Consider the following 12,420-nt stretch of genomic DNA (forward strand, 5'->3'; position numbering starts at 1 on the left):
ACAAATGAAAGTTGCGATAAAAGTATACAACCATTATGAAAACTAAGCATCATATAGCTATACCAGGTAAATGGGCATGTTGTTTGTGTATGATTGCCAAGGCTAAACGTGTGCAACATTCCAGCTGCACCTGCATACGAGGTATATATCTCCCAATTGATACGATATTCCCGTGCTTGCATTTCCTATCATGATTATCTTGATAGGGGTTTGCTGCTCACAAGGAAGCTATTAAACCAAGAGTTCCAAATGGTGAAGTTGAAATCATCCCTTCGTAAATTTTACGGACGCCATCACGAGTTGGTTGACCGTTATGGAATAACCGTTTCACAAATGATATCGGATATGTTCCTTACGTCGTAACTACAATCCCCTTCCCTTTCATGAATATGACCTACCGAATTAGACTATTTACCGGATTTGTAATCACATAAGCAACACGACGGGTGCCACATGTGGAGCAGGATCTGCTTACCCTTCCGGAGCACCTGAGATCACCCCTAGTTTTTGGTGGGGTTCGTGTTGTCTATTCTTTAGTTTTCTATGTTGTGTCGTGTGTACTATTGTTTTTCTGTTTGTCTTTTTCATTTTTAGCCATGGCGTTGTCAGTTTGTTTTGGATTTATGAGTTTGACTGTCCCTTTGGTATCTTTCGTCCCTCTTTTATGATATTTCATAAATAGATTATCTTTGAAATATTCATTCTTCATTTGTTCTTGTGCGTCTGCAATATCTGGTTCTGTTTCATATATCTTTTTTTTTCGGTTTTGTTTAAGACTTAAGAACATTTACAATTTTCCTTTTTTTAAATTAATTCCTACACACATATTTGTAACAGGAATGGCTCAGCTGATTAACATCCAAAGGGAAAATGAACTCATCAGTCAATAACGAAATGGAGATGCAACGGTTTTAAACGGAAAACGACTATAAGACAAAAATAAAAGTATAAAAACACAACGTAGAAAACTAAAGATAGAGCAACACGAACCCTATCAAAAAGCCGGGGGTGAACTCAGGTGCTCCGAAAGGATAGACATATCCTGCTATAGCACCCGTCGTGCATCTTTTGTAAGTACAACCCCGGTGTTAAGTTCAGTATGTCACATTCGAGGAAAAGAGAATAGCTGGTAGTTACTACAACTAGAACATAGTCATCGTTATCAATGGGGCAGTTTTATTTAAGGTATCTGACACCGTCCAACACCAGTTGCTTTTACAAAAGAGGGTCTACTATTATGTCCAAGGGAATGTACTTAGCTGGATCAATGCTTGGAAAACCCATCGAAACCAGCGAGTGTGTGTAGATGGTGAAATGAGTCAATTAAAAGCAGAACGTTGCGGTGATCCCAAGTGAACAGTTCTTGAACGCCATTGTTTCATGCAGTAAATCAACGGTAAAGACGTTTCTACAACTGTTTGCTGACGACTCCGTCCTGTAAAAAAAGCATCAATGACCAACAGACCTGCACATCGCTGCAAAAAGATATTGCGCGACATGTAGAAAAGATCAGACGCTGGCAGATGACATTGCAACCAGAAAAATATTTCATCTTTAGAGTGACCGAAAAACCCAATCGTGTTGTTTACAATTACGTCATGATTGGGAATAACATGAAAACTGTTTAGCACTAAAGAGAGAGTATATTAAACCACACATCGAGCATGAATCTGAATCAAAATCCAAATGGTACAACGAAGATAAGTCCACTCTGTATTTCCGGGATTGAGGATATTTAATCTACATACCACAGACACTTTTTTGGTCAACTCTAGTTACACACAGAAAATAAGACAGGCTGATATTTCTGCATAAGATTTTGAATGAAGAAGCATCAGTCACCATTTCAGATTTAATTAAAGACCAACCATAACAACCAGGTAATATCACAAAAACAGGTTTTTCGGGGTCAGCACATCAACGCATGCCTATAAATACAACTTCATCCCTAGAACAATGGTTAACTGAAATCAACTATCTGAAAGTGCCAATCAAGCCACACAACCGATGCCTTACGAGTTTGTGTGTTGAAGTTTCTGGCGTAACTGCAAAAATCTGTTTTTATTTTTTAACCCTGTAATTACACTTTTATTAATTTTTGTTCTTTTAAATAAACGAGTTTTTGATTATTTTCATTCTTGCGTGTGCTTGTTAACATGTGTAGACAGTGTGTAACATAGAACTAGAAGTAGAGGTACATAGAACAACAATGTAATGGCGTTCATAAAATTTTCAAAGGGATGATTTCGAAATCACTACTTGGAACTCTTGGTTTAAAAGATTCATTGAAATTTCTATCAACAAATTATGATAGGAAATGAAAGCTCTTAAGATCTTTTAAACATCGTTTCATCGGGGAGATATAATATACTTAATAGACAGGCCCTACTGGAATATTGCTATATAGTTACGACAAGGTCACAATTGAGATAACTCCCAAATGATGGTTCCTTTCATACGTCATCCTTACAGAAAAATCCTTCTGGTACTCTATAGATTTGACTTGGAAGAACATCATTCGAAACTAAAGAATGCTTTCTTCAAATTCAAAACACTTTATAACGTTTGTTTTGATACCAACTACATTTATAAGAATTGCTTTTTCAACTTTTACTTTTTCAATTGTTTTTTTCTTTTCTTCACCTAATGAGTTTGATATCGTAGTTGTGGTTCTCTTTCTCATATGCATTGCCATTCTGTCTCAAAATTTGTAAATTGAAGCAAAGAACTACACATAATCATGAATGTGTAAGTTCTACTATTTAAGTATCTAACATAAAACCTTATCTCATATATATAAGATAAGAAATTATTCATTTCAATATAAAAAATATTTCTTTCAACAATCTTCCGTTATGTGCATATAAACACAAATCCATACACAGTTTTTGTAATTGCTTTAATCATTCAAGTATAAACATATCATGCATTTTCCAAGATGATTACTATTCTGTCTTGTATCCTCTAAAACCTAGAACATCTACATCTACCATCAACACAGTGTCTGCGTGAGTTTGAACAGGACCAACCATTTATGGCGTCGCACTCGGCTTTGCTTGTGCAGGCTAGAATAAATCATGAAACAGATTCTATTCAATATTGTTTCTTTAAAAATGTTTATATGGCGAAAAATACTATCATGTTCGGATTTTAAAACAATAGTTCCTGTTAACCTGTCATCATTTGCAGAAATTGTAATGTTTTAAGTTATTGTACCAATTCTTTTCAACAGTCAATAAAGCATGTATTGAAAACGAAAATACATTTCCTTTCGATGTTAAAATAAATAAAAGAAGATATAGTTGACGAACAACTATCCACTAGAGTTTAGATGACGGTGATTTAAACACATAGTTTTTAAAATCAAAATGTAAAGGATTGATTGATTAATTATTTCATGCTTAACACTTGATGACAAGTACACTATACATGCAGGAGGAGACCAACTTAATAAATTTAACAAAAGGTACTAGGTTCTGCAAGGTAGAGCGACCATATGATGAAGTGGGAATTGGACTGCCATTGGGAATGAGGGTATGTTGGATAGGCCAACTATGAACCTGTTAAAGAGCATGACACTTTTCCCTCTATTTGCATCTGATTAAACATTCCCATTCCGAATGTATACATCCAACACTTTCAAGAAGATGTCCTAAAGGTTTTACTCTCGGAAAGAAAAACGTCCAGTGATGACCATATGTTAATACATCAGTCAATCTGACGGATATGTGTAAATAATGAACGGAAGTTGTAAAAATATTTTCATTTGTGTCTTATCCATCTCTTATTTTCAAGCACACGGTATTTCAAACAAGTACATCTTAAACCTAAAGTATTACCAAACAGAAAAATAGCTGCTGGATGCCTTTGACAAGACACATACTTTCTTTTAATGCCAGAGTGAAATTATTTCTTTTTAAACCACTCGGAGAAAAAAGGCAGAGCTTATCGATATCCAAATCTCGTTAAAAACCCGATGATAATTGCATGAACTTTAATAGATAGGAGCGAAACCAGTGCATCGACAGGGGAAGCATTGTCCGTTATGAAAGATAAAACACAAGGAAATATGCAGGGAAAATATTATGAAAAGTGCAAAACAAATGAAACAATGCCATACATATACAAAATGTATTTCAAAGTGTTTCAAATGTTATAAAATAGTATATGAGAGTGCTGCAAAGTTCAAACTATTTTACTAATTAAGATATTTCTAAAATATGTCTTAATACCGTTTTTCAATACAAAAGTGCGACACCTCTAGAAAGATATATATAACACGTTTAAGATCTGTTGTTAGAATTATATTAACGTAAACTGTAGTTAAAGATATCATGTTTTAATCCTTCATACCTTGTCCTCCATCAGAACTGTGTAGACAGGTGCATGTGTTTGATACACATGCCTTATGCCAATGATCTTCACACTTTATGTGGTCACAATCCCGATCAGCATTGTTAGTAGGACAATCCTCGGCACTGATATAACCTACATATACAAACAAAATATAAACCTTTTGTTGTCATGGTGGTTAATTCTACTTTACACTTAACACAACTGGAAAATAAACTAGATCATTATTTCAACTTTAAAATGGGGAAAATGCACACTGTTATGTAATTTTTCAATTTCGAATTCACGTTATTGGAATCTTGACATGCTTTACATGCGAAAAGAAAGTCATATATATATAGGCACTATTAATTCTGATATTCGAAATGTATGACTGTTTTATAGAGAATTGCATGTTGAATGTCTGTGCTGGAGAAGAATGATATAAAGGAGAGCCAATAATAAATGTTGTAATTTGTCCCTTCAGTTTTAAATATAGGAATATTTTATTGTCCATCTTACAATGTGTTGAACGATTTGATGGGACTTCTTCGTAAAATACTAGCACCTTATCAAAAATTAATAATCATAGTTCCTTAATTTTTTGAAAATAGCACCTACTTTAACATAACTTATGTTATAAATGCGTTACAAATGAATGCGAAAAAGCACATTAAATCCGATTTCTGCATTTTAAAACCGATTTTTAACAATAATGAATAGTCGATAGGATTTCTCGAATTCGTTTAAAGAGGTTTGTTTAATAAGATTTAAAATCTAAATTTTAAATCAGTTATCGGTTGTGCTCAGGCACCATGTCCGTTATACTACTTCGTCAATTATTATTAATATTTGGTTTTTAATTGGATTATCGATCTTCCCAAGTGATTGATTTACCCATAATCCTCCTTTTACCGTCGACATTTGGCAAAAGAAGACGCTTTTTAGAGCAAGAAGAAAATCTGCACAAATCTGACACATAAGTTGTTAAAAATGTTATTTATTTTTAAAGTATTTCAAACAATTTTGTTCATGGAATTGATTATCGTTTAATTTGACTCGATTGATACAATTGTCGAAGCGCCAGGGCGAAACAAAAATTTTCATGCAGCAGACGGCATGGCATGGTTTTGAAAATTTTGACTTTTTGAATAAGTTTATGTCTAGCAGAAGTTTAATTTTTTAAACATTATATTGGATAGATACAGTGAACACATCAAATATTGGAGATAGCAGAATTCCAATATTATTTGTTTGAGGTGGATGCAAATCTATTTTTTTTTCTCATCGATCGGCCACAGCAGAATCGGGCAATTGTCTTTCTTTTACATTGTCTTATATCATATATTATCTGTTATATAATCAAATATTTACATAAGTTAACATATTGTGTCTTTTTCAGTTTAAAATGCTTAGAGCTTCTAAAAGAAAAAGGGTGGTGCCCAAGGGAAGAGGAGATAGCGTGGCTCCGGCCGCTAAGAGAAGTGTCTCGCGTCGAAAAGTTGGAGATGTCCATGAAATCAGATCAACAGGGAGTCCAGTGGCAACCAATACACTAGATACAGAAGTGATGACTATGGCTCCGGTCCCAACAACCGCTACTGAACCCATTACGGTCCCAACAACCGCTACTGAACCCATTACGGTCCCAACAACCGCTACTGAACCCATTACACATTCATGTAATTGTCCAGTATTTCAAAACCCAATTCCTTGCATTAAGGCCAGTGATGACCTTGCTAGAAATGTCACTGTTAGCTTGAGGCAAAAAATTATTGCTGGAGAGTATATTGACCTGGCCTTACTGTTAGTAAATTCACAAGCCTCTGCAGGGGATAAACAAAAAGTAGTTATTTCGCAGGGAGAAATTTTGCTACAACCACGGCAGCAACAACAAAAAATTGACTCCATCGATACCTGGACAGACGCATATTTAGTGTATATAAGTATTTATTGTACTGCTCACCCGCATGTATTTCAAGAATTACTAAAGCACATGCATAGTATTCGGTTAGGTGCTAAGCGGTGCGCACTAGGGTGGAAATCGTATGACGAACAATTCCGCCTCAGAATGTCACAGGATCCAGCAGGGTCTTGGGCTGTGGTTGACCCTGAGCTATGGCTGCTTTATATGTATCCTCCGTCTTCTAATAGTAATGCGCCAGTAAGCACGGGGCGCTTTAAATGTTACGCATTCAATTACCAGGGCAATTGCGTGAATCAATCATGTCCTTATAATCATTCTTGTTTAAGATGTTCTGATCAGCACCCACTTATACAGTGCCCAAGACAAAACGTTTTTCCTAATAGGGTAGGTGGAAATGCAAGATTTCAGCAACCTAGGCCTCAATTTAGACCGAGATTTCAAGCACGTGGTGGCAACCCAGTGCAGTATCCCAACAATACGAAATCGTATTCTGGTCACTATATGAAGTGATTCTTTAGCAGAATGTAATTAAAGTTGTGGCACATTTTTTTTTTTTATGGTTCTATGTTAAAAAGATGTGTAAGAATTTATGACATTGTTCATATTGTTAATTTTGTATAGAATTAAGATTGTATTACTTTCAGAGTCCAAACTATTGCGCCACCTATGGGATAAAGGGTGGACTCCAATAAACACACTTGAATTAAACACGTATCTAGGTGATTATGCAAATAGGGTGGATGCTCAGCTCCTGCTTGAGGGTTTACTTTTGGATTTAGGATACAATATGAAGGTCCACGTATTTCTACTACCGCAAAAAATTTGGTTTCTGCAGAAATACACAAGTTCGAAACATTAGCAAAGTTGCACGACGAGGTCAAACTTGGTAGAATTTTGGGTCCATTTTCTAAAAAACCTATATCGACACTGCGAATTTCTCCAATTGGACTTGTTCAGAAACCAGATAAAGGTTGGCGTCTCATATCTCATTTGTCTTATCCAAGTGGAGGTAGTATTAATGATTTTATACCCGAAGATTATTGTAGTGTGAAGTACTCATCATTTGACAATGTTTTAAATATGATTGCAACTCTCGGAGAGCGTGCAAAAATCGGAAAAATCGATATTCGCCAAGCATTTAGGCTTTTAATCATAAATCCTGCAGATTTTGATCTTATGGGTATCAAATTTCAGGATAAGTTTTACATAAATAAATGTCTACCCTTAGGATTAAGTAGTTCATGCCAGCTTTTTGAACGATTTTCGACCTTTTTACACTGTGTTGTTCAGTCAAAGTCCGGTCTGGACACTTTGGATCATTATTTGGATGATTTTATATTTGCTGGACATGAGTCAAATAATAATTGTGAGTTGTTAATGGACACTTTTATGAAAGTTTGTAAGGATTTATGCGTGCCATTGGCAGACAACAAAACAGTTGGTCCTACAACAACCTTGACATTTCTTGGTCTTGAAATTGATACTTTACTTATGTTGGTAAGAATTCCGGAAAACAAGGTCATAAAGTTAAGGTCTGGTATTCTATACATGGTTGGTCGAAAAAAGATAAAATTGAAGGAGCTAGAGTCAATCATTGGGCTAATGGCATTTTGCTCACGTGCAATTCCGTCATCAAGGGCTTTTACTAGAAGGTTTTATGATGTTATTTCAAACCTCCAACACGGAAAGTCGTATTATTATGTAAAAATTAATCAAGAGCTGAGATCTGATGCTTTAGTCTGGTTAGAGTTTTTAGAAAATTTTAATGGCGAATGCTTCATTTCGGAAAGTCTCTGGTTATCAAGTGATACGCTTGAGCTGTTTACTGATAGTTCTGGAAATGCTGCTCTTGGTTGTGGGGCTTATTTTGACAAGCAATGGACTCAGTTTCGATGGCCTGTCGAGTGGAGGGATAAAGAGTTCATGTCCGATATATCTTTTTTAGAGCTGGTGCCTATATTATTGGCCATGTTAATTTGGTCCCTTCAATTTTGCAACAAGAAAATTTTATTAAGAATAGATAACCAAGCACTAGTTTTGATAATTAACAAGCGAACATCAAAATCGAAGTACGTAATGAAGTTAATTCGTCCTCTAGTTTTGTTATTAATGAGAATTCAGGTACGAGCGTTGCATATTCCAGGCGAAAGTAATGCAATTGCAGATTCTCTGTCTCGTTTTCAGGTAATCCGTTTCCGTACATTGGCCCCGGAAGCAGATCAAACTCCATCAGACATTCCTGTGGAGTTTCACATGGTCATTTCGGAACTGAAGTAGATTTTTTAATAAACAATTCGGTAGCTCCTAGTACATCAAAGTTGTACACCAGGGCTTTAAATTTTTTTAACAGTTTCAGGAAAGATATCGGTCTTGCTAATGTATGGCCTGTGTCACTGCACGACATTGTTGCTTTTATTGCATATATGTATAAATCTGGATTCGCTCATTCAACAATTAATTCGTACACATCAGGCCTAAGTTTCTACAACAAACTTAATGATTATGAAGACTATACACAAAAATTTATTGTAAGGAAAATGATCGATGGTGTAAAGCGTACAAGGTCGCCTCAGATGGACACTAGACTGCCTATTTCAAGAGAGTTATTGGGTCGTATTTTGTCCATATTATCTTGTATCTGCAGTTCTGCATACGAGGTAAGGTTATTCAAGGCAGTTTTTTCCTTGGCCTTTCATGGTCTTTTTAGGGTTGGGGAGTTGACAGTTCAAACTATGAGTAATACATGTTATTCAAATCATGCTTTAAACATGAATGATGTACAAATTTACAAAACATATTTAGAAATTCATTTGGTTTCGTCTAAGACCGATCAGTTTGGTAGGGGCGTTACCATACACATTCCGGAGCAATTAGACAAATGTATTTGTCCGGTGGTTTTATTGCCTTGCTATTTGCGAGACAGACCTGTAGTAGAGGGACCGCTATTTTGTCATTTTGACGGTAAACCATTGACTAAATATCAGTTTTCTGCAATACTCAAAAAGTCACTACATGCTTTAGGTATTGATAACGCTCGTTGGTCGTCTCACTCTTTCAGAATAGGTATGGCTACAGCCTGTGCCATTGAAGGGTTATCCGACGAAAAGATTAAAAGTTTAGGTCGTTGGAAATCAGGTGCATATTTGCGTTACATACGAACTCCCGTTTAATTGTTTATTTATATTGCTGTTAGTTTCAGATTCTCCTATAAGGGTTTGGATTGTTGGGTCGTCAATTATTAAGAATGCGTTTGTGGAATCAAGGCAACGCCCGGGAGGAGCTAATTTGGCTTTGAATAGGTTGGGAGTAAATATCTGGTGGCAAGGAACAGGTGGACTAACTCTCTCCAAGATGAAAAATCGCATTAGATTAATGCTGAGATTTGAAGATCCTCCCAGCTATATTATAGTGCACATTGGGGGAAATGATATAGGTAATATCAAACTAGGTTACTTACATTTCCAGCTTGTTAAATTTATGTCATGGTTATCAAATAAATTGCCTGAAACGACTTTAATTTGGTCGCAAGTATTACCAAGATTGCAGTGGAGGTATTCAACCAATGGGAACTGTATGGAGAAGTGCAGACGTCGGTTAAACAGTTCCATTGGTGTCCACATGACAAAGCATGGAGGCTGTTACATTCGGTATCCTGACATAAAAGCTACACATAAGTTCTTAGCAGAAGATGGGGTGCATTTAACTAAGATTGGAAATGAAATTTTTCTGAATATAATCCAGGGAGCACTAGAAACAATTATTTCTAGTAAGACGGGTGGCTTTACTTTTCCAGACGACTATTATACACTTTGAATTTTGATAGTTGACTCGTTGTAAATATTATATCTGTTCATATTATGAACTTTGTAATTAGTTTAGATGAAACATCAGCGTTACTGATGCTCTTTTATGTATAATGTAAATAATTTCTTCCTTGTTCCTCTGTTCATTTATTAGAAATTGTTTCATTCAAATTTGCTTGAAATGGCACAGCTACGCGCAGCTCCCCCCAATTTTATTGGTGGTTGACGGTTCTACGAAACTTTTATCTGAGGGCTAAAATTGTCGCAGCACCGTCAATTTGGCAGATTTCGCTGCGCTTAAAGAACATATTTGCAGTTTACAGACTTATTTAAATCGTATGATAGCATTAGCCTCTGATTTCCAGGGTTAATAGCTTATCTTGAACTTACCCCTTTTCATATATGGTCTGCCACCTCGAACATATTCGGCGATCATCATACAACATTTTCAAAGAAACATATGCATTTCTATCACTGAATTTTAGTTCATATCATATCAAAAATTGCATTTCATATAATAGTACATATATCATATTTGTTAATAAATGCTGTGGCCATTTCCTGCCAACTCTAATTTGTTATTTTTTAAATGAGCATCTAAGATAATAAGATTTAAAATCTAAATTTTAAATCAGTTATCGGTTGTGCTCAGGCACCATGTCCGTTATACTACTTAGTCAATTATTATTAATATTTGGTTTTTAATTGGATTAACGATCTTCCCAAGTGATTGATTTACCCATAATCCTCCTTTTACCGTCGACATTTGGCAAAAGAAGACGCTTTTTAGAGCAAACCCGCCCACCCTCCCTTTAATTTGTTAGAATTCAATTCCTGCGGAAGATACTGCTGTTTGGTTTTTGTTTGTTTATTTCAGATTTGTATTGTCCACATAGATTATATCGTCATACCATGTTGAACGCTGTTCAGATTCTAATATAGAGACTATCAAGCAACGAAAAATAGATGATTATAGAGGTATACTGGCCGTAAAAGAGTGGACATACACAGAAATTGAAAGGATAACTTGGAAGTGATTAATTATGGATTTTATTACATTCTACAATGTTCTAACATGTGAAATAGTTGCAGATTTGAATTAATCAATGATAGCGATAACTTCTGATTTCCAGAGTTAGTCGTTTGATTTATGGCAGATTTCGCTGCGCTTAAAGAACATATTTGCAGTTTACAGACTTATTTAAATCGTATGATAGCATTAGCCTCTGATTTCCAGGGTTAATAGCTTATCTTGAACTTACCCCTTTTCATATATGGTCTGCCACCTCGAACATATTCGGCGATCATCATACAACATTTTCAAAGAAACATATGCATTTCTATCACTGAATTTTAGTTCATATCATATCAAAAATTGCATTTCATATAATAGTACATATATCATATTTGTTAATAAATGCTGTGGCCATTTCCTGCCAACTCTAATTTGTTATTTTTTAAATGAGCATCTAAGATAATGGGTGTTGGATTGGCTCTAAAGCATTCTCCAAATAGCATTGACCCAATCTTTGAAAACCTGCTGCAATGCTTTTTTTTTTTTTTTTAAACAAATCATTTCGTTTTAAGTTTTGTTTATTTTTCTCTCGTGCTGAATATACTTGCAAATATATGGCACCTTATATCAACATACATATTTAATAAGTTCATTGTTTTAAAAAATAAACTTTTCTCACTTACCTAAAAGACAGACAACAAGAAAAGCAATTACAATCTTCATGGTATAAGTTGTGTGTAACGAATGATAGACTACAGCTCTGACAGCACTTTATATACGTAAAAGTGATTATCTATGCGTGTATTAAAATAGATAAAACCCTCATGGTTGACTTAAAATAAGTATGCTTCACATTAAGACTGACCGAAATATGGAACCAAAACATGTGTGCCATGTAGTAAGTAATGTAGATATCACGATCGATCTGAAATACGACTAAACTGGTTTCAAAATTCCCATTATGTTAAATGATTACAACATCATGACAATAGTGAGAAAAAAAATACTATAGCCTACACCTGATTTACAAACCTCACAAACATTGATAATGCGTTGTCACAAGCATTAGAAAATTCAGTTCCATCCAACTTGCAAATTCTCCCACGTTATGTTCTATTGTATTGTTAATTTGTGTATTTCTCTATCTTAAATGTTTTTTTCTTCATATATTTGTATTGTAGTCCTGTCATGTGATGTTGCCATTTTAGTGATATATTTAACATTGCCATGAAAGCGTGAGGTTTGGATAGCCACAATACTGCCCATTTTGTACATTAAATGTCCTGTACCAAGTTAGGTAAATGGCAGTTGTTATCTTATAGTTCGTTTCTCTGTGAGTTGCA

At 35.1% G+C, this 12,420-nt stretch overlaps 2 protein-coding genes across 2 annotated transcripts; one reads left to right on the plus strand and one right to left on the minus strand.

The window, feature by feature from the left end:
- Window positions 1-2,882: 2,882 nt before the first annotated feature.
- On the minus strand, window positions 2,883-11,917 carry LOC143071489 (serine protease inhibitor Cvsi-2-like). The gene is made up of 3 exons (XM_076245818.1): window positions 11,761-11,917; window positions 4,354-4,488; window positions 2,883-3,065 (listed from the first exon to the last, which is right to left on the minus strand). The coding sequence occupies exons 1-3, from the start codon at window positions 11,798-11,800 to the stop codon at window positions 2,965-2,967; spliced, it is 276 nt and encodes a 91-aa protein (XP_076101933.1). The 5' UTR covers window positions 11,801-11,917; the 3' UTR covers window positions 2,883-2,964.
- Window positions 5,116-7,005, plus strand: LOC143071491 (uncharacterized). The gene is made up of 2 exons (XM_076245819.1): window positions 5,116-5,315; window positions 5,735-7,005. The coding sequence occupies exon 2, from the start codon at window positions 5,741-5,743 to the stop codon at window positions 6,767-6,769; it is 1,029 nt and encodes a 342-aa protein (XP_076101934.1). The 5' UTR covers window positions 5,116-5,315; window positions 5,735-5,740; the 3' UTR covers window positions 6,770-7,005.
- Window positions 11,918-12,420: the final 503 nt, after the last annotated feature.

This window comes from Mytilus galloprovincialis, chromosome 4 (assembly GCF_965363235.1).
Source record: "Mytilus galloprovincialis chromosome 4, xbMytGall1.hap1.1, whole genome shotgun sequence".
In the NCBI taxonomy this organism is placed as follows: domain Eukaryota; kingdom Metazoa; phylum Mollusca; class Bivalvia; order Mytilida; family Mytilidae; genus Mytilus; species Mytilus galloprovincialis.